Source organism: Carcharhinus amblyrhynchos, chromosome 13 (assembly GCF_965287045.1).
Source record: "Carcharhinus amblyrhynchos chromosome 13, sCarAmb.v2.hapA, whole genome shotgun sequence".
Classification (NCBI taxonomy): Eukaryota; Metazoa; Chordata; class Chondrichthyes; order Carcharhiniformes; family Carcharhinidae; genus Carcharhinus; species Carcharhinus amblyrhynchos.
Window position 1 is genome coordinate 34,864,094 of NC_137336.1, and position 27,721 is coordinate 34,891,814.

Consider the following 27,721-nt stretch of genomic DNA (forward strand, 5'->3'; position numbering starts at 1 on the left):
GTGAAGTGGTGGAAGGGGTCATCAATAGCTGCACTTGCTAAGCAATAGCTTGCTCATTGGTGCTCAGTTTGGGTTCCACCAGGATCACTCAGTTCCTGACCTCATTATAGCCTTGGCTCATGCACAAAACAGCTGAACTCCAGAGGTGAAGTGAGCGTGACTGCCCTTGACACCAAGGCCACATTTGACCAATTATGGCATCAAGGAGCCCTAGCAAAACTGGAGTCAATGAGAGTCAAAAAGAAAACCCACTGTTGGTTGGAGTCATACCTAGCACAAAGAAAGATGGCTGTGAATGTTGGAGGTCAATCAGCTCAGTTCCAAAACATCACTGCAGGCGTTCCTCAGCTCAGTCATCTAAGCTACTTCATCAATGACCTTCCTTCCATCATAAGGTCAGAACTGGGGATGTTTGCTGATGATTGCATAATGTTCAGCACCATTAACAATTCCCCAGCTACTAAAGCAGGCCATGTCCAAATGTAGCAAGACCTGGAAAAATTACAGGCTTGAGCTGACAAGTGACATGTAACATCTGTGCCACACGAGTGCCATGCAATGACCACCTCCAACAAGACAGAACCTAATTACTGGCCCTTGACATTCAATAGTATTACTACTACTGAACTCCCGCTATCAAGTGGAACTGGATGAACTATATAAATACTGTGGCTGCAAGAGTAGGTCAGGGGCAAGGAATCCTGCAGCAAGTAATTCGTCACTTAACTCCCCAAAGCTGTAATGGAATTCGCTCCACTTGCATGGATGAGTGCAGCTCCAAAGAAATTCAAGAAACTTGACATCATTCAAGGCAAAGCGGCATACTTGATTGGTATCTCATCCACAAACACACACTCCCTCCACCTCCAAATTATAATGGCAGCGTTGCATGTCATCTACAAGATGCATTGTAGAAACTCGCTAAGGCTCCTTCGGCAGCATCTTCCAGAAGAACAAGGGCTGTGGACATATAGGAACCCACCACATGAAAGACCCTCTTAGCCACTCTCAATCCCGACTTGAAAGTATGTCACTACTTCTTCAGTTGCTGGGTCAAAATTCTGGAAAACAGTCCTAACAGCATTGTTGGTCTACCTACACCAAATGGACTGCAGCGAATCAAGAACATAGCTCACCACCACTTGCTCAAGGGCAATTAGGGAGCGACAGTAAATGCTAGCCTAGCCAGGAATGCCCAAATTCCTTGAATGAATTTTTAAAAATTCGATCATGAACCAAAAAATGTGATATTAGGAGAGGCAGCCAAAACTTTGGACAAAAAGTGGGTTTTATAAAAAGTCCTGATAGAGAGGTTTCAGTAGGGAATTCCAGTTCATGGGGCCTAAACAACTGAAAGAAAAGCCACTTATTGTGAAGCAAAGGAAATGGGGAAGTTAACTCATTGAATCAGAAGAACGGTGTGTTCTGGGGCACACAGGATTGGAGGTGGTTACAGGGATAGGGAGGTGTAAGTCAATTAATGGATAGAAATATAACAAAATAATTGGATTTATAGCACCCTTAAAATAGTGAAATGTCACAAGGTGTTTCACAGGACTGTTACAAAACAAAATCTGACATTGAGCCACACAAGGAGATATTACGGCAGATGATCAAAAACTTCAACAAGGTAGGATTTGAGGCACATCTTAGAAACAATGAAGGAGACAGTGTTTTCGGGAGGGAGTTCCAGAACTTAGGGTTCTGGCCACCAATGCGAAACAAATGATTTGTTCAACAGCTTAGAACAGAGATCTCAGAGGGCTATAGCATTGGAAGAGATTACAAAGATAGAAAATGGTGAAGCAGTGGTGGGATTTGAAAGCAACAATGAGAACTTTAAAATTGAGGCATTGCTTAACCAAGATCTTACATAGGTAAAAAGCACAGGGGCAATGGGTCACTGGAACTTTTGCAAGTTAGGATCCCTAAAGCAGAGTTTTGATTACTGAAGTTCAGAGGTGTGTGGGCAGCCAGGAGAACGCTTGAATATTTGATTTTGAAAATGGCATGAATGGTTAAGAAACTGAGCACCAGATGAATAGACAATATTACTGAAATAATTGGTGTGATGTAGTTATGGGTCAGAAGCTCAGCTTTGGTGAGAGAATAAGACGAGTTTACAAACTGTTTGGTTCAACTTGAAGCCTTGAGTAGGGACAGGATGGAATTAAACCAAGAGTTTGGAATCTTGCGGCCTAGCCTCTGCTCTTCTGTCACCAAGCCTTATAACCCTGGTTCAATGACTGTTGAAGGGTAGACACCACATAGACTTGAAAGTGATGCACTGTTGAAATGCACATATCCCATTTCACCATTGAAAACTAAAACTATACTGGGCCTACCTTATATTAAGCTGATTCTTCTCTACACCTTAGCTATGACTATAACATCCATTCTACACCATCTCCTTTCGTTCTCTATGAATGGTATGCTTTGTTTGTATAGCATGTAGGAAACAATACTTTTCACTGTATACTGTGATAACAAAAATATAAAAATCAAAAATATAGGCAGAGTTAAGTGATCCAAAAACCAAGCAGAGATTGGATAGAAGGGCAATTAATGAGAAAGATAATGGAGGAAAGAAGTAGGTGATAAATAAAGAGGTTATTAAAAGGGAGATGAGAGCCAGAGTAGAGGGTACTGCTTCAATTAAGAGGCCTCAAAGGAATTGGGGCATGGGGCTGAAAGAGGATCTCAGAGCATCATACCCCTGACCTAGATTGTTCAGTTAGTGGTATCTGTGATGTAACGTAGGGCCAAGCAGCCTTACTGAATGTGCATGAGTGACTTGGAGTAAAATGCAAGTCAGAAATATGGAAATAATATTGCAGCACAAAGTTGTGGACAAGAAAGGCCTAATTTGCAAACACAAAAAACGTTTTGCTGGAAAATAACCACAATTATTGACTTTGATAGGAAGTTTTGCTCAAAACAGATTAGAGGAGTTAAAATTCAGGGGAGTCATTCACCTTGAACATTCTGATTCTCTCTCTAAAGATATTGGCTGATCTGTTGAGTATTTCCAGCATTTCTCTTAAAACGATGGGGATAATAGAGATAGTTGGAGTGTCAATAGCAAAGGGCAAATGATACAGATAACAGAGACCAGTGAGTATCTCAATTAGAAACTTGAGGAACAGAGGCAGCAAATACTTTAAGGGGGCAAATGCCCTACCATGGGTTGACAGGAAAGATCCGAAATGGGGCAGCACATAATAGAAAAAACTATGGCTGTTATTCTGCAAGAGTTGGAGTTTAATGGAAGCAAAGAAAGCAGCATAAGAAGGCAAAAGAGATAGTGGCTAGAAAAATGAGTGATGTTTTGCCAAAGTTCAGGTGTTGGAAGAACATTTAAGGGTTATATAATTGTGAATGGCATTCCACACCCAGCTGGAGTTGAAATTCTTGGTGCGACCAGGTCCTGACTGGACTACATTGTGGGACTGAAAAAGTAAAGTTTGTTTATTAGTCACTAGTAGGCTTATATTAAATCACTTAGTCGCCACAGTCTGGTGCCTGTTCGGGTACACTGAGGGATAATTTAGCATGGCTAATGCATCTTTTGGACAGAGAGGAAACTGAAGCAGCTGGAGGAAACCCACACGGACACAGGGAGAACATGCAGACTCCACACTGACAGTGATCTAAGCCAGGAATCAAACCCAGGTCCCTGAGGCAGCAGTACTAACCACTATGCCACCCAGTTAACTTCAATAAATTCCAAATTCAAAAAAACAGATATAATGAATAAATATTTCCTAAAAACTCCAAAGTTTTGAAAAAGAAACCATAATATTTTTATCTGCAAATAAACTCCCTTAAAAAACTAACTCCGATAAAGTTTTGAGAAAGAAAACATAATATTTTGACCCTCATGTTGTAGCAAACTTCTATTCCACAATAGGATCTATACACGTACTAAACCATAATACTTGGACACCAAACTTCCCAAAATTTCCTCTGACGCTACTTTTGACGAAATAAACAAAATTTTCAAGAGACATCAAAGAAACAGCACAGCTTGCGCCCAATATTATTGAATCAGTTAGGGGTACAATTATATCCAACCCCTCACACCAAACAAAAGACACCGCTTTCAATATAAACACGCACTCGATAGTTTCTAACCCAGTATCGGTTTATAAGATTTTAAAAAAAGCGTTTGTATAACCTTCCAAATCTATGCCGTCGGATATAAACATCTCCTTGGAAATTATATATGTGTGCGAATACGGAGACAAAATTAAAAACACAGGGTGTCTCCTGACCGCCCGGTTGTGCAGGTGAGCGGCTATCGCTGGCCCCCCCAGAGTCGGCCGTTAGCCCTGGGTAGGCTCGCGCTGCTCTCAAGCGCCGCAGCCCCCACACCCCGCCAAGGGCGCGAGCCCGCCAGCTCCCACTTTCCCCCTTCTGGGCCGCTCTTCACGTGAGGCCGAATGGTACGGTCCGCGCCGCAGCCAATCAGCGAGCCGCAAAGGAGGGGAAAACTCTCCGGGAAATAATGGAAAGTGGGCGCCATGATGATTGTTTGCTTTTAGAACGGGCTCGCTGGCTTCACAGGCGGAGGGAAGAAAGATCTAGAACTTTTTGTTATGTGTTCGCAGGTAGGGGAAAATATGCCTTTTCTCACACCCTCGTTGCGAGGTCCCCCCGCTGATCCCTCCCCTTTCCCCCCCCGGCCCCCTTTTGCTCGGGCCCCAAAATTTAAAAAAAGAGGTATTTATCTGTAACGTGTAAACATGCCAAGCCGAGCGAGGTGTTTGAATTTAGAACTTTCGGCTCAAAGTTTTTTTTAAAAAAAACGACTGGCTTTTCTCTCCACCCCGACTCCGTTTTATTTGGAGCCGCGTATTTCCGTCAAAAGTCACCGGAGACTGGGTCGGACGGAAAAACTCCAGTCGCTTTCTTTTATGTAGTCAATGCGCGGCCTACACGTTGTTGGTAGTAAAGGGGGAGGGGGGAGATGCTTTTATTTGAACGATGGGGCGACCAAGCTTGGTGGCGGAAGTCTAGCCGTCTGCTTTGATTGACAGGCGGCCCCGCCACTCAAACACGACCCATTCACCAATGTGCGGGCCCGGCGGGGTTTTTCCAGCCAGTGGCTGCAGTGGAAGGGCGGGACATCCGCGATGAAGATAGGTTGATCCAGAACGTAGTTCTTTCCGTCCCAGTTTGATCATGGTAAATACTAGTAATAGGTGATATTGGAGCGGGGGGGGGGACTCGATCAGTCTGCAAATTACAGCAGGGGTGTATTTACTTTCTTGTGTGCGGGGAGCATAGTATTTTACCGGTTCACTTGGTAAGCGAACGCAGGTACAGCATCTGGAAAACGAAAGGCAATTCGAACTGTTAGAAAAGTAATAGTTTCACGTTTGTAATTCTCCACTTAACTCGACAGCCACATTTTCAGCCTTCTATCTATTTTTGTTCGACCTGAGCAACTGGTTAAGTTTACAAAACTACCTCTTCAGTTTGTAGACGCGAACTTCGAATGAAATGACCCATTAAAGTCGATAACGTGGACAAAACATCCTATGCTATGATGTTATATTTTTAATGGTAATTCAAAATATACCGATGGCGATTGTTTAAAAAAAGCCCCACCGACCAGTATTTACCACATGCAGCTACTGCGATTGACTGTCCTTTGAGCCACCCTGCAGATTATGAAAAACAGGTGAAAATACAATTTCAACGTTAAGGGCTGTAGTGTACAGGAAGTGTTTTCTCTGATGAAATATAAAGCGCAGGGGCTTCTCTTTTGTACGTTTATTTTGTGATTCAACTTTATTGACTAAACATTTGGGTGAAATGATTTTCAACTTAGCAGTAGAGTTTTATGAACCCAACTACGCAAAGTTACAGTTGGAATCATAAGGTTCAACAGCACAGCAGGTTCTGCAGCCAAATGTACATGTGCCAGGTCTCATTCTTAATTCTTTGTCCTTTTCCTGTAATCTTGGGCGTTTCTTCCAATGTTTCCTACTACCTTCTTTGAGGTTAATGATTAGGAATTTTGCTTCCATCAATATTTCAGGTCAGGCTCTTCAGATCCTTAATTCAGAAATGTCTTCTTTCTTTTGTTTGTCCTTTGTTTAATTTATCAGGATCTCTCACCAATTTTAGTATCTAATTCAGCTCTCCTGTTCAACTATATGAGCAGCTGAAAATATAAAATGAAAACAATGCTGAAAGCACTCAGATCAGACAATGTCTGTGAAGGGAATAGACTAGTTAGCTTTGACTGTATATGTTGATAAAAGGTGCAAATCCAAAAAGTTAATTCCTCGTATGTTGTTTGACTTGGCTTCTAGTATATTCTATTTTCTTTTTCCAGGGCATGTGGTTGCCAGCAAGGCCAGCATTTGTTTATCCCTTATTGCCCTTGTGAAGGTTGTGTTGAGCCGTGTTCTTGAACTACCTTTGTAGTCTTATCTGGTGTAGGCACATTAACAGTGCTGCTGAGAAGGGATTTCCAGGATTTTGATCTTGTGACAGTAAAGAAATGGAGATCTCGTTTCAAGTTGGGATGTTGTGTGGCTTGGAGGAGAACATGCAGGTGGTGGTGTTCCCATGCATTTGTTTTCCTTGTCCTTCGCAGTAGGAGATGTCATAGGGTTTGGAAGGTGCTGTTGGAGGAGCCTTAATGAGCTGCAAAAGTATTTGTTTTATATGATACACACAGCTAACTGCATTGATTGTGGGGAAAGTGAAAGTTTAAAGTGGTGGTTGAGTTGTTGATCAATTGGGCTGATGTGTTCCAGGTGATATAGTATCTTGAGTGTTGTTAGAGCTGCATTCATCCATGCAACTGAAGAGTATTCCATCACATTCCTAACTTGTGTTTTATAGCTCATGATTAGGCCCAGAATTTCCAGGCTCTGACATGCTTTTGTAATTACAATATTTATATGGCTGGTCCAATTCGGTTTCTGGTTATTGGTAACCCCAGGATGTTGGTAGGTTTGCAGGGGTAGTAATGGTATTGAATGTCAAGGATGGATAGTTGAAATTATGTTTTGTTGGAAATGATGTTACTTGCCACTTATCAGGCCTAGCCTGAATGTTAATCATAGAGGTCCACAACACAGAAAAGGCCCTTCGGCCTATTGCATCTGCACCAGTCAAAAGCAGCCACCTAATTATTCTTATCCCATTTTCCAGCACTTGGCCCATAGCTTTGTATGTCTTGGCATTAGAAGTGTCCATCTAAATATTTAAATGTTGGGAAGGACTCTGCCTTCACCACCTTTTCAGGCAGTGACTTCCTGACTCCCATGACATTTTGCGTGAAAAAGATACTCCTCACAAGCTCTCTAAACCTTCTGCCCCTTGCCTTAAATCTACCCTTCCCAGTTATTGGCCCTCCACCAAGAGGACAAGTTTCTTGTCTGCCTATGCCTGTCATAATTTTATACTTCTCAGTCATGTCCCCCTCAGTCTCCCCTGCTCCAAGGAAAACAACTCTAGTTTATCCATGCTCTCTTTGTAGCTTAAAACCCTCCAGCCCTGGCAACGTCCTCATAAATCTCCTCTGAATCCTCTCCAGTGCTATTACATCCATCCTATAATATGAATGCCAGAATTGAATATAATATTCTAGATGTCACCTAACCAATGTTTCATATAGTTCCAGCATAACCTCCCTGATCTGAAACTCTGCCTACTGTATGCGTTTTTAACTAATTTATCCACCCATCCTGCTACCTTGAGGGACCGCTGTACATGCGCAACAAGGTCCCTCCGATCTTCGGTGCTTCCAGGATCTTGCCACTCATTACGTATTTCCTTGTCTTGTTTGTCCTCCTCAAGTGCATCACCTCATTCTTATGCTGATTGAATTCCATTTGCCACTGATCAGCCCATCTGATGAGCTTGTCTATATCCTCCTGCAGTCTAAGGCCATCCTCATTATTTACCACTCCACCAGCTTTCATTTAATCCGTGAACTTATTGATCAACCAGTCTTGGCATTAGCTGTATCAGCGTCTGTGGTGTTGGAAACAGAAGCTAACATTGCACAATCATCAGTGAACATCCCCAGTTTGATCTTATGTTGGAAGGAAAGTCATTGATGAAGCAGCTAAAGACGGTTGGGTCTAGGATATTACCCTGAGGCACTTCTGCAGCAATGCCCTGGGACTGAGGTAATTGACTTTGAGCAGCTACTATCATTTTCCTTTTATGGCTTGGTATGACTCCATTTGTTTTCCATTGGCTTCACTTTTGCTAGGGCTCCTTAATGCCACTTTTTCCTTGATATCAATTTTTATTGCTCTGTCTGTATCTTCTCTATTCTCATTTCATAGCTTAAACCGTTGATCCTGGTACGTTATACTCTCCCACAACCTGCCATAACCCGGTGTTCAAACTTCAACATGATGGTTAGACTGTGATCTTTTCCAAATAATATATTTAGTGACAGACTATATCTTGAGACTTTAGGTGGGATTCTCCAGCTGTTCGCGCCAGCAGGATATTCCTGCACTGCTGCAGTGAACAAAGATCTGGCAATGCTGGCAAGGCCTGAATGGCTAGCGAATTCCAGCCTTTGTTTCGGTTCTTTCCATGTAATAAGATAGGTTGGGATAACAGAGACCATTTGGCCCATTATGCCTTCTTACGTTATAACTACTAGAATTAAGTAACATTTCCTCGTATAACAAGCTATCCAGTACTTCCATTTAGGGTCTTGATGCTATCTGCCAAACTCCCATAGGCACTAAACCACTCTCTGTCTGTAACAACCAATTCACTTAGCTAAAGGTTTTAAGCTGGAAAAAGCTAAGAATATGCAAATATTGTTTGCACCTCACTCAGTCCTATATTTTGTGGTGTGCTTCATGTCAGAACTTAAAGATGGATACAGATAATTAGGACTGTGTAACTTACGCAAGCCATTAATTTCTATCTCCTAACAATTTGGTAGCTTGCAACAATAATCAGTTTAATTTTATGGATTTAAAAATGAACCAAATTTCTTTTTAAACAGACATATTTTCTTAAGCATAATGTAAAGTTTCTGTATGAGAAATGTTTTTGAATGTTGCTTGTAAATCTTTCTGTAATTGCATATGGATGCTGCTGTAGCAAATTAAGATAATTCGCTGTGACTCTTGAGTGGATGTTTGAGGAAAGAAATGCATGTAGTATGTTAGGTTCTCCATTGAAACTGATCACCAGGTATTCAACGTCAGTTGTTAGCTGAAAGAATGGCATGGCAAGATTTCATCTTCTAAAATCTTTTCTTTAACAAATGACTAAACACTTTTTTTTGTCAGCAGCTTAAACTGTAGCTACAGGAAAGTGACACTGCCTTGTATGTTTATTATCCATGACAATCTCCATGAATTACAGTCCTTTTAGGAAACAGTCTACAGTTATTCCCAGGTTCTATTATCTCCATTTTGCTGAGTAGTAACTTCGTGACCAACTCCAGGTGTTTTTTTCAGCTCTCTTAGAGATTCATAAATTCTCCACCACCAGTAAAGTTCCAATGATTGTCCTTCTCACTGACCATGCCAGAATGAGTCTGCCAGAATCCTTTGATGAATGAAGAATCTCTGTCCCCAGTTTGGCTGTAATAGCTTGCAATGTCAAGCAGCCCTTTCTGTCTGCTGTCTGTGGTATTAACTGATTTGTAGAAGTTGATCTCAAAAATGACTTTGCTCTCTTCCCCATTGCAACTTGAGACACATTCGCTTTTCTTCTAAGATACAAGGTTAGCTGTTCTTCATCTCAACTCCCTTTCATCTTAGAAGTACAATCCCAATACCTTTCTGGGATTTTGGGAATCATAGATTTCCTTCAGTGCAGAAGGAGGTCATTCAGCCCATTGAGTCTGCACTGACTCTCTGAAAGAGTGTCTCTCCCAGGCCCTTCACTCATCCTTATCCCCATAATCCCATTTATAATGCCTAATCCACCTAACCTACTCATCGTTGGACACCAGAGGGGAATTTAGCATGGCTAATTCATCCAATCTGCACATTTTTGGATTGTGGGATGAAGCCAGAGGAAACTCCCACAGACACAGGGAGATTGTGTAAACTCCACAGAGACAATTATCAAGGCCGGAATCGAATCCTTAACGAAGTGAGGAAGCAGTGCTAGCCACTGTGCTGCCGATTCTCATGGTCTACTCATTGTAAATTCAGAGACTATTGTCTCAACCATAATTACTTTGTATCTTGTCAGTTAAACAATCTGAACCTTCCTTTGATTTCTAACCAAACCACCCAGGCCTTACTGACAAGCAGATGCTTTTCATTTACCACTGTTCAATTTCTATGCCAGTTTCATGAAGGCCTCCCTTCTTAATCGTGCCCCTCACCTGAGGTATAGTGATCCTCAGGTTAAATTACAACCAGTCAGTTCTTCCCCTCAGAGGGGAGAGCAGCCTATGGTCATCTTGGATAATGATGAGTTTATCCTAAATTTGAAACTACAGCCCTAAAATATAATAACCGAATAATTGTAACTAATAACTTAATTCTAAGCACAGTATCTGGTCAAGTCTGTTAAGAGTAAATGTTTTCAACCATGGCTTCATTGTCAATGCAAAAAAAACCTGCTCTTCCACCTCACTTGCCTTGCAACCCTTCCTACGTCCATCCCTTTCCTGACTAGACTCGCCATTACCTATTTCCCCCTCTCCAAATAGTGTGCAAGAGCATGTTTCTTTCAATGAAATCATATTCTTTGTTCAGGTAAAAGAAAGTTCTAATTTGGTGGTTTGTGATTTGATCTTGGGTAATGGTGGGACATTTATTTATTAACACACTGCTTTCGATAAACCAAAATCATGGACAGAGGATTCTTAGTTCTGTGTTATCGTTTGTACTGATTTTAAAAGTGTGTGGTAAAAGACGTAGTGCTTTTCCATGGATCAGAAGTTCATGGAACTGAAATATATATAAAACTTTGATTGCAGGTAGATTATTTTTAAATCTTTAAAGTTTCAAGGGTACATTGATATCTTTTTTATCAAATAGAAACCAACAGCCTTTTATTTTAAGTTGTAGATTCCATTTAGATTTTTGTTGGTATTCTATGAAGTGTGGATCTAAAGATTGCTTTATCATATGATTTATATTTATAAAATATTCATTGTTATTTCAAATGATTTATGCTGTTTGCTCAGCTTCTGTTGGTTTGAAGTTCTGGAATAACAAAACAACTTGCATTTATGAAGTGCCCTGAACAATAACATCCAAAGTATTTCACAGGAGCATTATTAGACAATTTTACATTAGATCATATTAAGAGATATTAGGTTAAATGATTTTGGTATGGCGATTAACAGAGATATGACAGTGATTGTACAATTTGAATATGTCCAACTCTGTGTTGCTAAGAACCGTTGAAGCTTATAATTTAAAGACTCTAGGCCTGTTAGTCAAAATGTTATTTTAATTTGTAACAAAACAAGCTGTGATTTATTTTGCCTTAGAAATGAAAATTTATTTACATTGTTTGAATCATAGAATTGTTGAAGATAATTTTGTCATTTATGTTGAGTCATAGATCTGTTCTTTGAGCAAAAGGTCCTAAATCTTACTTTTACAATGCCAACGTAGTTGTGGCTGGGAGGCTTTGATTTGGTTCACTTTGGTCGGTGCATTATTAAGATTGAAGTTATTTGCTGTTTAATGTTTTGACAGTTGCATTTTATGGAAGGATTATAACTTAATTACCAAAAGCAAAATTGTTCCTCTCTTCAGATGACAAGTGCAGCAATCCCTGTATTACAATCAACTTAGAGAGCTATGGTTAGGTTTACCTTGAACATTAATGTGTTCACTAATATCTAGACTGCTGCACCAAATAATTTGCAAGTCAGCATTTCAAACTTTGCAGTTTATTGTTCAATTGTTAAAATTGCAAGGTGTCTCTTATTTAGTTAATTTTAACTTGAATGTATTCGTAATTATATATTTAGTTCTGCTTTTTTTCTATCCCTTCCCCTTCAAGAGCAACCTCTTTCAAACATTGCCATTGTGTGGATTTGCACTCGAGCCACATTTGTGACTTTTTAATTTTATCTTAAATTGCTCTATTTTCTCTGGCTCTTTCTGTGACTTCCTTTTTTGACTTGCAGTTTCTCACTTCTCTTGTTATGTTTCCCATTCTATTTCTTCACATTGATCACTTCCATCAGCTCCAGTATACTCTTTTTCTGATTATTGAAATGTACAGTACATAACTCACTCTTACTGCAAACAACTTTCATTTTTGTGTATCTGATTCTCTCCATGGTCTTCAAAGTAGCAGAAATCTTTTTTTATTTCTTTCAAGATATGGTCTCTTCATCATTTAAGAGTAATTGTTGACAGATAAAACTATTAAAAGGACAACAGCATTTTGAGTTTTATAAATTGAGTATCAAGAACAAGAATAACAAAAATACCAAATAAGTAAGTCACAGTGCTGGAGCACAGATTTAGGCATTAAAACCACCATGAAGCATTCCTTCTGATTCACAAGGATGGTAGTGGAACTGAGAAACTATATTTATGAGGATGAACTAAATCATTATTTCCACAAGAACAGTAATGACTGTGAGGAGACTTAATGAGGAGAGAGATAAGGCAAAATGTTTTGACACCGAGAGTTCCAACTGCCTGGAATTTTTTCCCAAAGGCTGTTAACAGGGAATTGTGTCTTTTAGGAGAAATCTTACATATTTGATGCAGGTGATCCGGGTTACGAGGGATGATAATTTTGGATTGCTACGGTAAAGAAGCAGCACAATAATGGTGAACCAAATGTTTGCCTCCTAGGTTGTAAAGTTTTGTGTCCTGTGGTTGTTACTAAGCTTGATTTCTCATCCTGTGAAGCACAGTGTGATTTTTTGCAACATTAAGGGACTTATAGAAACCCAGTTGTTGAAATTGAAGCTTGTTGCATTGTCTTCTTTTCCTAACTTGCTAGAACTACATGGAAATGTGGAAAATTGCCAGATATATCCTATGTACACAAAGCATGAAAAATCCATCTGGCCAACTACCGCCCCATCAGTCTACCTTTGAACATCAGTAAAGTGATAAAAAGGGTCATCAACAGCACTACCTAATGGCACTTGCTTCACAATAATCTGCACTCAGTTTGTGTTCCATCAGGGTCACTCATCTCCTGACCTCATTACACTTTGGTTCAGACATGGACAAAAGAGCTGAATTCCAGAGGTGAGGCGAAAGTGACTGCTCTTGACATCAAGGCAACATTTGACTGAATGTGGCATCAATGAGTCCTAGCAAAATTAGAGTTAGTGAGAATCAAGGGAAACCCACTGCTGATTGGAATTATACCTGGCACAAAGGAAGATGGTTGTCATTGTTGGAAGTCAATCATCTCAATTCCAGGACATCACTGCCACTGTTCAGGGTAGTATTCTAGGCACAGCCATCTTATGTTGCTTCTTTGGTTACTTCAAAAGTGGGGATGTTTACTGATCCATTTATGACTCCTCAGATACTTAAGCAGACTATGTCCAAATGAAACAGGCCCTGGACAATATCCAGCCTTAGATTGCCAGGCAATGACCATCTTCAACTAGAGCAAATCTTGACTAAGACCCCTTGATATTCAATGGCATTACTATTGCTTAATCCCTTACTGTCAACGTTCTGGGGTTACCATTGACCAGAAACAGAACTGGACTAGCCATATAAATACTGTGATTAAAAGTGCAAGTCCAAGGCCAGGAATCCTGCAGCAAGTAACTCACCATCTAACTCCCCAAAGCCTGTCTGTCATCTACAAGGCATAAGTCAGGAGTGTGATGGAACACTCTCCCATTTGCCTGGATTAGGACAGCTCCATCAACTCTCAAGAAGCTTGACATTATCCAGGACAAAGCAACCCTCTTGATTGGCAGCTCTTCCACAAGCATTCTCTCTGCCTACCATCAAAGAATAGCGGCAGCAGTGTATTTCATTTACAGAGTGCATTTCAGGAAATCATCAATGCTCCTTCAGCAGCATCTTTCAACCCACGACTGCTGCCATCTCGAAGAACAAGGACAGCAGACACAGAAACATCAACATTTGGAAGTTCCCCTCCGAGTCACTCACTTTCCTGACTTACAAATATTTTGGCATTCCTTCACTGTCACTGGGTCAAAATCCTCGATTTCCTTCCCTAACAGCACTAAGTGTACTTACACCTTAGGGACTGCAGCAGTTCAAGAAGGCAATCCACTGCCACCTTCTCGAGGGCAATGAAGGATGGGCAATAAACTCTGACCTACTGTTTTAAAATTCCCATTCTCAGGATCAATTCCTTTCATGTCCTCTCTACCTGTAACCTTCTCTAATCCTTCAACCGTGAGACTTGATGCACCTCATCTCTGACCTTCTGTGCATCCCCACTTCCTTTTGTCTCACCGAAGGCTGTAGGCTCTGGAATCCCCACCCTTCTCACCTTTCCTCATTTTAAGATGCTCCTTTCTACCTCTTGGACTAAGCTTTTGGTCACCTGAATTTTGACACCATTGGCTTAGTTTAAATTTTTATTTGCTTATAATCCTTGGGACATTTTACAAATTTAAAGTTGTTACATAAACGATTATACTTAGGAAAATTAGCTTTGAGTATGAAGGTGAACTGAAAGTGGCCACATTCCATGTATACACATTTCTTCTGTGTGTATTAAATGATAGAGATTTATTTTGCTACTTTAATTTATGCTAGTGATCTAAAACCTTATTGTTTCAAATGATTCCTGCATATGCTATAATTTACATTTCCCAATTGCTAATTTTACTTATTTATTTAGTGCTTGTTGGGGTTGAGGAACTATTGTCTGACTAGCTTTAATATTTGTGGAGCTTGCACAGGTAACATTTCTGCCTTTGCTCAAAAGAATAGTGGAAAAAAGGAGTTTAAGGTAATTGCCAAAAATTGGTGCCCTTTGTAATATACCCTGGACATTCTCTCTCCCACCTTCTTCTATTGGGAAAAAGATACAAAAGTCTGAGATCATGTACCAACCAACTCAAAAACTGCTGCCATCAAATTTTTGAATGGACCTACTTCGCATTAAGTTGGTCTTTCTCTATTCCCTAGCTACGACTGTAAGACTACATTCTGCACTCCTTTCCTTCATTATTTACAGTGTGCTTTGTATAGCACGCAAGAAACAATACTTTTCACTGTATACTAATACATGTGACAACAATAAATCACATACAGTGTCCTGCCAATTGTTTCAAATTACCTTGGGAAGCAGGCCATTTGCACAACTTCTGGTCAGATGGTCATGTAGTGTATAACAGCAAAACTGATCTCTACAAAATTATCACCAAGTCTTTATTAAAAATTGGTTCATAAAAGTTTTTCCGATTTTCTTTGATATGTAATTCCAGTTTGTTACTTGTTCCTTAGTAATTGGATAATTTTTATGGCAGTAAATGACTTGCAAGTCCAAGGAACTGATCACATTTTTAGTTTATGCTTTCGTGATTCCCCACTTGCAGGAATTGAACCTTTGATCAACTGTGGTCATGGAAAATTCTAAAATTTCAACTGTTATATGTTTCTGCTGATGGTGGTACTGAGGACCTGAAAGACTGAAGTATCATGGGGAAATATAGATTACTAGACGTTAGTAACCTGTGTGAACTTTGAACATTTTTGATTTTGTCCAGTTTGAAATATGCTATTCATAAGTTTCTGTATGAATGAGATCTGAAGACTTGAAAGGTCCTTCAGCGTCCAGGCAGTGAAGCGGTGATGCCATTTGTGTTTTAGTTCTCAAATTTTAACCAAATGTCATGGGAATAGAGGGCCGGGGTGCTTATGAATTATTCTGTGCAGCTGGATATGTTGAGTATTTATTAAGGGTAAAGAAACTATATTTTCGTATCCTGTTGCTAATAGCTGGTGATGATAAAACCAGGACTGTCGGCTTAAAGACTTTTAAGCCAGAGTCTTTAAGAAGGTTCGGACTTTGGATTAGGCATCACTGGATTAGTTGACCTGAAAAGATTGTGGTGTTCTTAAACCACTCTGCAACAGTTTGATAGGTTGAGTGGCTTGCAGTTCAATAAATTTAGGGAACAAGTTAGATTTTTAGGACACTCCAACACCATCATGATCATTTTTACTGGTATTGGTTGTTTATTTTTCTCCAGAATTTTATATGGTCTCATTTAATTTCTGTATTCTCAGAATTGCTAGTCCAGTTGTCTAACCATTACAGTACTGTTAACCAAATAATTGCCAGGAAAAATGCAAAAATTGTTTATTAATTGAGTAAAATCATGTACATAGTTTCTAAATTTGTATGTCTTAAGTCCATAGTTCAATGTAATTTGCTTCTGTTGATAAACGTAGAAAATAGGTGGAATAGGCTATTTGGCCCTTTGACCCTATCCCACCATTCAATATGATCATGACTGATCATGCACTTTCAGTATTCCCCTCCCACTTTCTCTCCATACCCTGTGATCCCTTTAATTGCAAGGCCCATGTCCAGCTCTCTCTCGAACATATCTAACGAACCGGCCCCAACAACTTTGTGGTGGAGAATTCTTCAGCGACTATTCCACCATGACACTTGGGTCATGTTGCACTTCCTGTTTTCCTAAATGCCACCATTCAGATAATCTTCTTTCCTGTTTCTGCCATCAAAGTGAATAACCTCGTACTTATCCACATTATATTGTATTTGCCCACTCAGTCAGCCTGTCCAAGTCACCTTGCAGCCTCTCAGGTTGTATTTCTTATAAAATGCATGCATGCATTTTAATGTTTCATTAGCTAAGCTGACCTCATAATTTCAGTATCCTGTACAGGCTATCTTGTCTTCACTTTCTCAGTTCCCTTAAATGTGATCCTGAACATGCCATTGCAACATAACTATATTAGAAATACCATTTAAAATACCTGTAATATTGTAAATGTGGTACATGCCATTTTGCTGCCAAATGTTACATTTGGTCTTTTAAAAAAAAGTGCCATCTCTAGTTCTGGTAGATAAATGTTGGTAACTCATTGTGATAATTGAAATAATATTCATTGCATTCAACTTTTACCATAATATCTTGCTTATGGAAAGAACACCAAATAAATTGAAGTAGAACAAAATACGAACTGATTAGTGTTGTGTGTCAAGCAGCTCTAAAATCAGTTTGCCTATGATTGAGGCCATATGAGCAGTCCTGTGTAAATTATTTGTTCACTCTATATATAATTCTAAGAAACTAGTTAAACGTAGGCTGATTTGGCCTCCAGTGAATGTGCTGGCCTGGCAACAAGTGCATTATGTTATTGGACACAAATTTTTATTTTGGGAGCGAGTGATGGCGGGAAGAAAATTTTGAAACCTCAAAAGATGTGCATTTCAATTTTGTGGAATAGATGCAAAGGTAAAGGAATAATCATTGGAATTGATAGCAAAATTAAGTTGTAATTCAGCTGCAGTCCTCAGGAAGCTTTCTTGGAACACTGTTGAGGGCTATTTTGTATTGCGCATGCAAAGTGGCTGGATGAAACCAATTATTAAGAGACCAGTATACAGGTAAATGGTTGAGTTCAAATTAAATCTATAGTGCAAATTCTTTTTAGAGTTGAATTCATCAGCAGTGTGCTGTGATTCACTGCCATAATTGAACATTTCACAAAAGCAAAGCTACAATTCTATTGTGCAACATTCATGTAGAAGCTATGTAATGATTCTTTAGAGTGAGGGGAGAAAAATAGTTGCAATAGATGAAGGGACAGAATCCTTGCTGGAGTCTGTGGACTCAAAGATGAGAAGGGTTAGTGAGCTGTAGAAAACTGCAGACGAATGCTGGAATGGGAACAGGGAAATTTGGAGATGAGATAAAAAATTCAATATGATGAGAGACTAGGAGCTAATGTACATCACGGAGGAGGTTGGTATGTCTGTTCAGGATGCTGTGAAGGGATGTAAGTAAGCTTGACTGTGTACAAGACCTAATGCAAGCATGTATATGCATTACTTGGAGTTTGGTGGAAGATATGCCAGTAGGAATTAAATAAGTTGTTTTGAGATTGCAAAAGCATGGATCAGGGTTTCAACCGTGTCATGCCTCAAGTTAAAATAACCAGTTCTGGTAAGAAGGATGTGTGGTTTGAAACTGAGCTCTGAGTCAAACGGACAAGGTTTTGAATCGTCTGGTTCAGCTTCTGAGTGCATGGGGTAAAGATTATAATGGTTGACAAGAGTGTAATTTATGGTGTAATATTAAATTTGATTTTACTTTCTGGAAATGTAAGCACACTGTATTTAATTTATGTTGCCATTTCAGTGTAACCGGAATGCCCAAGGAAAAATATGATCCTCCTGATCCACGGAGAATGTATACAATTATGTCTTCAGAAGAAGCAGCAAATGGGAAGAAATCATACTGGGCAGAATTGGAGATCAGTGGTAAGTATTGTACATGGAACCAGGCTAATTAGAACATAGTCCTGTTTAATTAAGAATCTGTCATTTCACCTATTTTTTTTTATTTAAAAATAACGCATCAAACTTTGGAGAACATTAAGTATATTTACTCACTCGAAATATATTGCAATTATCATATGATTTCACAAGGACATTTTATTTCAGCTGACTATGAAGGTTATAAGTTTTAAGCAATGCAACATACTTTCCCAATGTTAATCATTGAAGCCAGTACAGCACAGCTAGATAGAGTAATGCTCTTTCTGTTGTGTTTGAACATAACTTTATGTTCTGGTCACCTGTTTATTTCCCTACCCTGGTATGATTTTTGCTCTTGTTAAGTATCAGTAATGGTAAAGACCAATACTATTAATTTGTGCTTTCACATGGAAGACACTTTGCAGAACATAATAGAAGTTCTTCCTGTCATCTAATGTGTGCTGTTTGTTACCATAAATAGTGAAATTACAGATACAGAGTAAGGCCCTTGAATCATATGAAATTTGAGTAATGTAAAGCAGTGGTCTTATTTATTCTTCTTTAACCACATTGTGTTGTGGGCTCAGACTGTAGGAATCTAATATGCAAATCATTTGGATACTTCCATCAGATCATTCTGTACTAGATTTGAATGTCATCTGCAAAGGCCACCAAGAAGGGTTGTGAGGTCAAATGCCACCATGGCAGTTTATGAAATTGAACCCATAAATCTCGTCATTTGTGAGATACTATTAAAATAAAGCGTCTCAAGCTACTGGACCGTAACTAATATACTGCAGAGAAGGGAATCCTCTAACTCTTTCCTAGTCTGTCGTATACGATTTTAGTTCAACCCTGCATGTTTTCTCCTCCATATACAAGGTGTACGAGTCAGAAGTTTGAGCCTTGTTTGTGCCTCATAAGCCTCATTAATACTATTCAAAAAAGAGCACCTTGAAAGATATGGTACAAACACGATAGACCAATTGGCTTCCTTTACTCTATCATTCTTATGTGGGATCTTGCTATGTCCAGTTTGGTTGCTGGTTCCTACATTGCAACCAGTACAATCTTTTAGAAATACTTAATTGGCTATTAAATGCTTTGGAATGACCTGAAGTTGTGAAAGGCACTATATAAATTCAGATTGTTATCTTGGTAAAATACCTATACTGATTTGTACAGTTATAATGTTTAAAGCTGAAAAGAGTCTGGAGAGAATAGTTTGCTTGTCTGGTGCCTCTGTCACTACATTCTGTATCCAGGCCTTACATTGCTGGCACCCACTGGTTGCAATATCTAAAGTTTACAAGATGCACTCAGGATAGTTTGAGTGTGATCCTTTTATAACATTTGCATAATTTCAGACTGAGAGCACAGTGTAATAGTGCCTTTCTCTGTCTTCACCTAGCTGCTGCTGAAAATATTATCCAAACTTGACTTCCAACTCTCTCCTGAACAGCACTCATCTTACAAACTTCACAAACATCAACTCATTCAGAGCTCTGCTGTCTGTATCCTAACTCTCAGCAAATTACTGTTTGCTGACCTACTCTGGGATCCCAATTTGATAGCACGTCAAATTTAATTTTTATCTATGTATTCAAGTTGTCTACAGCCTTTCTTCTCCCTGTCTCTGAAATCTCCAGCTCTACCACCACATATCTTTGCATTCCACTAATCCTGGCATATATCCATCCCTAATTTCCATTACTCCATCTTTGATTGTGCTTTCAACTGCCTTGACTTCAAGCTTGGCATTTGCTCCCTAAGCCTCTCTTTTTCTCTTCATAACTCCATAAAACCTGTTTTTTAAATTATGTTTTTGTACACCAATCTTGATGTTTAATGTGGCTTGCTGATGCTCCTGTGAAGCACTTTGGGACTTTAAAAAAATAGTGGGATGTGCGCATGGCTGGCCAGGCCAATCTTTATTGTCATACTTAATTGCCCCTATAAAAGAGCTGATGGTGAGTCAGCATGTTGCCCTGTTTGCAGCCTTTGTGATATGGGTGCACCCACATGCTGTTAGGAAATACCAGGAATTTAAGTCTGTGTTCCTTCACTGTCGCTTAGTTCAGCAAAGGTAATGCCATTGCATATCAAAGGGCAGGATTGGGTTCTGACTTGTTGGTTGCGGTCATTGCCTGCCATTTGTATGGGGTAAATGTTACTTAGCATCCCAAACTTAAATGTTGCATGCATACTCAAATTACCTCAGCATCTGAGGAGTTACGCATGTATTAAACATGTGCAATTGTCAGCAAACATTCCCACTTCTGACTTTATAATGCAAAGAAAGTCAATGGCCATTATTCCAGGAAAGTCTTGAAACAATGTCCTGGGGATCTGATGATGGGGCTGCAAAAAGCAGAGAGCATTCCACTGATTCCTGATTTCAATTTTGCTATGGCCACAGTTGTGGTCAAGCATAGTCACTTTCAACTCGCTTTTGAAATTCAGCTCTTCTGTTCACATTTTGGGCAAAGGCTGTAATGATGTCTGGAATTGAGTGCCTATGGTGGAACATAAGAACATAAGAAATAGGAGCAGGAGTAGGCCATCTAGCCCTTCGAGCCTGCCCCGCCATTCAATAAGATCATGGCTGATCTGTTGTGGCTCAGTTCCACTTTCCCGCCCTCTCCCCATAACCCTTAATCCCCTCTCTTATCAAGAACCCATCAACCCGCTTCTTAAAAATATTTAGCGAGGCAGCCTCCACCACTTCAACGGGCAGAGAATTCCAGAGATTCACCACCCTTTGAGTGAAGAAGTTCCTCCTCAACTCCGTTCTAAACCGCCTCCCCTTTATCTTGAGGCTGTGCCCCCTAGTCCTACTGTCTTTTTTGAGCGGGAAGAGTCTCTCCACCTCTATCCTATCCATCCCATTCATCATCTTATACGTATCAATGAGATCTCCCCTCATTCTTCTAAACTCTAACGAGTACAAGCCTAGTTTATTCAGCCTCTCCTCATAGCTCAATCCCCTCAACTCCGGTATCAGCCTAGTAAACCTCCTCTGCACTCCCTCCAGGGCCAAAATATCCTTGCGCAGGTGCGGCGCCCAAAACTGCACACAGTACTCCAGCTGCGGCCTCACCAATGCCCTATACAGCTGCAGCAAGACCTCCCTACTTTTATATTCAATCCCCCTCGCTATGAAGGCCAGCATCCCATTCGCCTTCCTGACCACCTGCTGCACCTGCAAGCTGGGTTTTTGCGACTCATGCACAAGGACCCCGAGGTCCCTCTGCACCGTCGCCTGCTGCAGTTTTTCGCCACGTAAGTAATAGTCCTTCCTACCATTCTTCCTACCAAAGTGGACCACCTCACACTTGCCAACATTAAATTCCATTTGCCATTTCCTGGCCCATTCGCCCAGCCTATCTAGATCCTTCTGCAGACTCTCCACACCCTCCGCACAATTTGCCTTTCCCCCAATCTTGGTGTCATCAGCAAATTTCGACACCCTGCACTCGGTTCCCTCCTCCAGATCATCTATATAAATGGTAAATAGCTGAGGCCCCAGCACCGACCCCTGGGGCACCCCACTAGTCACCAACCGCCAATCCGAATAGCACCCATTGACCCCCACTCTCTGCCTCACCCAAACTGAGATTTAGTGAACAGGTTATTGCTGAGGAACTGCAGCTGGACAGTACTGTCAATGACACTTTCCACATTTTCTACAACTTGGCAGATGGTTTGGGAGGATTTTATGCCCATTTTAAGACACCTATTTAATTGCAAGGTATTGTTGAACCTATAATGTTTCTGATTATTCCACCTGCTTTAGTTTTACCAAATGTTAGCTCAGACTGTAGGACTGCCTAAAGTTACTTCATGGATGAACTTTTTGCTGTCAAGTTGTCAAGTCATTTTGCAGCACAGAAGCTGACCATTTGGCCGATCATAGAACATAGAACATTACAGCGCAGTGTAGGCTCTTCGGCCCTTGATGTTGCGCCGACCAGTGGAACCAATCTAATGATCGATTCTGCCAGCATGCCATGAAACAGTCCAGTCAGTCCTGTTTTCTCTTTCTATCCTTGAAAGTTTATTCCTTCAAGTGTCTAACCAGTTTCCTTTTGCAATGATTGATTATCTCTGCGTAACCACCCCCAAGGAGAGCAAGTTTCCAATCATTGTTACTCACTGCATAAAAAAAGTTATTCTCCACAATGCATTTGCACTTCTTCCCTAAAGCTTTAAATCTGTGACGCCTAGTCTATGATTTGTGTTATGAATATTTTGTTTCTATTTAAATTGTATGGAAGACGAACTTCTATACTTGAGTACTAATGCATACATTAGGAACATATCAGACGGCAGCAGAGTTATGAATGTTAGCGTATATGTATATTACTTAACTCTCAGCCTATTTGTCTGAGGGGAATGGAAACAAAATGGAGGGGAACCATAACTTTTTTGTTTATTTATCTATCATGCAGGGAGAGTTAGAAGTTTGAGTTCATCATTGTGGTCACTAACACACTTGACTGCATTGCATCTTGGTGACAACTCTCTTTCACGTATTCCACCTGACATTGCCAAACTGCATAATCTGGTATATTTGGACCTATCGTGCAACAAGATAAGGAGTTTACCGTCAGAGCTTGGAAACATGGTATCACTCAGGTAAGTTTTTCAAATGAAAAAAAATTATACTGTGATTTATTATATTTCAAAGATTTAATGCTTATAAGCTCTTTGTAATGTCAGCACACCAAGGAAATAAATTCTTTCCAACAAAAATTCGAATTCTTTTACCGTGCTGTATTTTTAATTCAGCATTCCCATTAATTTATTTTGAGGTTAACAGCAGTGAGCACAGCTGACGAGATGATTTGTTTTGATAAATTACTAATGAGTTGAAGATTATTTTGGGCACTTGAACTGCTTGATGTTAGATTTTTGAAAATTACAGCCATTCCTGTGATGCAGTAGGTTTATCTTTACTGTTCTGTCATCTGAATGGCTGAAAACATGCCTTTTCAGTTAATAGGAGACTGTTTTAAAGAAGGTTTCAGTCTCCATATGGCTGGTGGAAGTGGCACAATGATATTGCTGCTGGGCCAGTAATTCAGAGACCTAGTGTAATTTTGTGGGCACACAGGTTCGAATTTAAATTAAAGAAAATATCTAGAATTAAAAGTCATGACTATGAAACCATTGTTGATTTGTTGTAGAAAACCATCTGATTCACTAATATCCTTTAGGGACGGAAACCTTCCGTCCTTACCTGGTCTGGCCTATGTGTGATATCAGAACCATCTGAAAAGGCCTTGAAAGTCATTTGGATCCAACCACAATAAAGAAAACAAAGGAATGAAACTGGATGGACCATCGAGCATCGATCTATGCACTGGAAACGTTAATGGCAAACAGAACCCTGCTGACCCTTTAAAGTCCTCCTTTTAATAGTGGGAATTTGTGCCAAAGTTGAGAGAACTGTCTCATGGACTAGCCAAGCAACAGCCTGACGCGCTCATGGAATTGTACCTTGCAGATAATGTCCCAGACACCGCCATTACCATTCCAGGATATGTCTTGCATCACTAGTGGGACAGACCCAACAGTGTGGCATCACAGTGGTTTGCAGTCAAGAGCTGGTTTCTCTGGGAGTCTTCAACATAAGCTCTGGTCCCCACGAAGGCTTGTGGCACCAGTTCAAACCCGGGCAAGAAAAACTCGAGCTGATTACCACGTATTGTTCCCCTTCAGCTAATGAATCAGTACCCCCATGTGGAACACCACTTGGGGGAAGCACCAAGCATGGCAAAAGTACAGAATGTATTGTAGTTGGGAGGCTTCAATATCCACCACCAAGTGGCTTGGAAGTACCACCATGGTGCGAGCTGGCCAGATCTGAAAGGACTGAAACTGTGACACCGGCAGGTGGTGAGGGAACCAACAAGAGGAAAGAGCATACTTGACCTCATCCGCCCTAACCTACTTGCCACAGATGACAGTATCACTAGGAGTGACCACCACGCAGACCTCATGGAGACAGAAGTCCTGTCTTCATGTTGAGGATATCCTTCACTGGGGTGTGTGGCACTACCATAGTACTAAATGGGATAAACTATGAACCCTAAAACCGAGTTGTCAACCTGGTGAAGCTTTTACACAGGACAGCTTGTGTGCCAAACAGCAGAAGCATCAATTTGTAGACAGAGCTAAGCAATTCTGCAACCGACAGATCAGATCTCAGCTCTGTAGTCCTGCCACAGTCAGTCATGAATGAGAACATGAACGGTGGGGACAATTAAACAACTCACTGGAATTTGGAGGTTCCACGCACATCCCCATCTTCAATCACAAGCCAGCACATCAGCGCAGAAAAGAAAGCTGAAGTATTCACAACCATCTTCAGGCAAAAGTGCCAAATGGTTGATTAATCTTGCCCTCCTCCAAGGTCCCCAGAATTAAAGCTGTCAATTTTCAGTCAAGTTGATTTACTCCATATGATATCAAGAAATGCTGAAGACACTGGGTACTGCAAAGACTATAGGCCCTGACAATGTTCTGACAACAGTACTGAAAACTTGTGTTCCAGAACCTTGTGTTACAGAACTTGCCATGCCCCTAGCCAAGCTTTTCTAATACAGCTACACTAATGGCATCTAGTCAGCAATATGAAAAATTGCTCAGAATTACAAGAAAAACAGGACAAATCCAACCTGGTCACCTACCTTCCCATGAATCTACTCTTGATCATCATCAGTAAAGTGATGGAAGGGGTCATCAACAGTGCTATCAAGTGCACTTGGTCAGCAATAACCTGCTCACTGATGCTCAGTTTGGGTTCCATCAGGGTCACTTGGAGCTGACCTCGCGACAACCTTGGTTCAAACATGGACAAAAGATTCCAGAGACGGGGTGAGATTTGACAGAGTCTGGCATCAAGAGCCCTAGCAAAAGTTGAGTCAGTGGGAATTGGGGAAGGAAACTCTCTGCTGGTTGGAGTGATACCTGACACAAAGGAAGATGGTTGTAATGGTTGGAGGTAAATTATCTCAGACCCAGGACATCATTGCTGGAATTCTTCAGGGTAGTGTCCTAAGCCCAACATCCTTAAGCTGCTTCATCAATGACTTTTCTTCAGAATGGGGATGCTCACTGATGACTGCACAGTATTTAGAATCATTTGAATTCCTCGCAAACTGAAGCAGTCATTGTCCAAATGAAGCAAGACCTGGACGTTATCCAGGATTGGGCTGACAGGTGATAAGTAACAATTGCACCACGCATGTGTAAGTTGATTACCATCTCGAACAAGAGAGAATCAAACCATTGCCCCTTGACATTCAATGGCATTACTGTCACTGAATCCCCCACTTTCAACATTCTGGGGTTACCATTGACCAGAAACTGAACTGGACGAGTCATACAATTACTGTGGCTACAAGGGCAGGTCAGAGACGAGGAGCTCCCGACACCCCAAAGCCTGTCCGCATGTACAAGGCAAAAGTCAGGAGTGTGATGGAATACTCTCCACTTACCTGGATGAGTGCAGTGCCAACAACACAACACCATCCAAGACAAAGCAACCCATTTGATTGTTACCCATTCCATAAACATTCAGTCTTTCTCTGCCAACGATGAACATTGGCAGCAGTGTGTACCATCTACAAGATGCACTGCAGGAACTCACCAAAGCTTGTTAGGCAAATCCATGTGTTGACATCTAGAAGGACAAGGGCAGCAGATACCTGGAAGCACTACCTGGAGGTTCCCTACCAAGTCTCTCGTCATTCTGACTTGGAAATATATAATTATTGCTTCACTGTCGCTGGGTCAAAGTCCTGGAAATCCTTTTCTAACACTACTCTGGGTGTACATACACCTCGGGGATTGCAGTGGTTCAAGAAATCAGCTTACCACTATCTTCTCGAGAGCAGTAGGGATGGCAATAACTGTTGACCGAGTCAACTTATCCTATGGATGAGTGCTATCATTTAAAAAGTAAAGATTTTTTTAAAATTAGGAAATCAGGAATTCTGGCAGAAAATTTTCCAAACTTTTATTGTTCCATTTTTATTTTCTGTTTTGACCATGTTCATAAAAGTGAATGAAAATCTTATACAAAATATGAAAATACTTTGAATAAATGGTCAGAAAGAATGAACAATCTTTGCTCAAAGCCTTGCAGTTTAGTGAAACAATCAGGCTGCATGCAACTCATGTTCCCTTTTAAATGCGCAAGCATGATCACACAGCAATCTTAAAGGAACCGCAAACTGCAACCAATAGGCTGTGCAAAACAAATTAAAATTGTGGGAATGTTGCTGGTGATAGATTTTTTTTTTACCTTAGATTGGAGGGAAGTAAATAGTGGTGTCCTGCTGTGGTCAGTCATAGATAAATTGGTGAAATGGGAAAAATGGCAGATGAAATTTAACATCAATAAGAATGAAGTGATACATTTGGTAGAAAAATGAGAGATGATATAAGCAAACTGAAACAATTTTGTTTTGGAATGGAGGATTAGAGAAACTTGGAAGTGTGCTCACTCAAATCTTTGAGGTGACAAGATAGTTTAAAACTATTGTTTTTGTTTTAAAACACATGGTATCCTTGATTCTTAATAAGATGAGTGCAAATGCAATGAACTTATGCAAAACCTTAACACTCAGGCCCCATCTGGCATATTATCATTAGTTCTGGACACCAAGCTTTAGGATAGATGTTGAAATGTTAAGAGTTGACACATGAGATTTATTAGTGAATAAATATTGAGAAGAGAGCAGAGAATGTAGGGTTCATCTCCTTGGAGTAGAGATGGGTAAGGGGATGTTTACTGAGGTATTCAAAATCATGAGGGATATTGATAAGAGTAAATGAGGAGAAACAGTTATAGAAGGGTCAGTAACCAAAGGACACCGGGTTAAGGTGATTGGCAAAACAACCAGAGGTGACACGGCAAATGGGCATGATCTAAAATGCAGAGCCTGAAAGGGTGACGGACACAAACAGGAAGTTTCATGAGGGAACTGGATGAATACTTAGAACAGAAGAAAGAGGGAAAGAGCAGGGTGTGGGATTAATTATATAGATCTTCCAAACAGAATGGCCTCCTGTGCCTATGATTTCTACATAATGCAGCATTTTTTTGATTAGGATTTCAGTTGGTTTTTAAAAAATGATTTCCCAGGTTCCGATAACTTGATAAGTCCCTGGTTTAATCTGAGATTGTGTAGTAAGACCATCAATTAGATAATAGAAGGTAATGCAAGATTTGATAAAGATACTCCTGAGACCAGGAGCTCATGGTTCCTGAAGCAGCTGGCAGTCAAATTTAATGACATTCATG

General features: G+C 40.3%; 1 protein-coding gene across 1 annotated transcript in view; it reads left to right on the forward strand.

The window, feature by feature from the left end:
* Positions 1-4,493: 4,493 nt before the first annotated feature.
* The window catches only part of LOC145351836 (CCR4-NOT transcription complex subunit 6), a 74,226-nt gene continuing 50,998 nt past the window's right edge, over positions 4,494-27,721 (forward strand). The window contains exons 1-3 of the mRNA XM_080201522.1: positions 4,494-4,610; positions 18,287-18,408; positions 22,857-23,043. Of these exons, the coding sequence (XP_080057648.1) occupies positions 18,297-18,408; positions 22,857-23,043 (299 nt within the window). The 5' untranslated portion in view covers positions 4,494-4,610; positions 18,287-18,296. The remainder of the gene's footprint in view (positions 4,611-18,286; positions 18,409-22,856; positions 23,044-27,721) is intronic.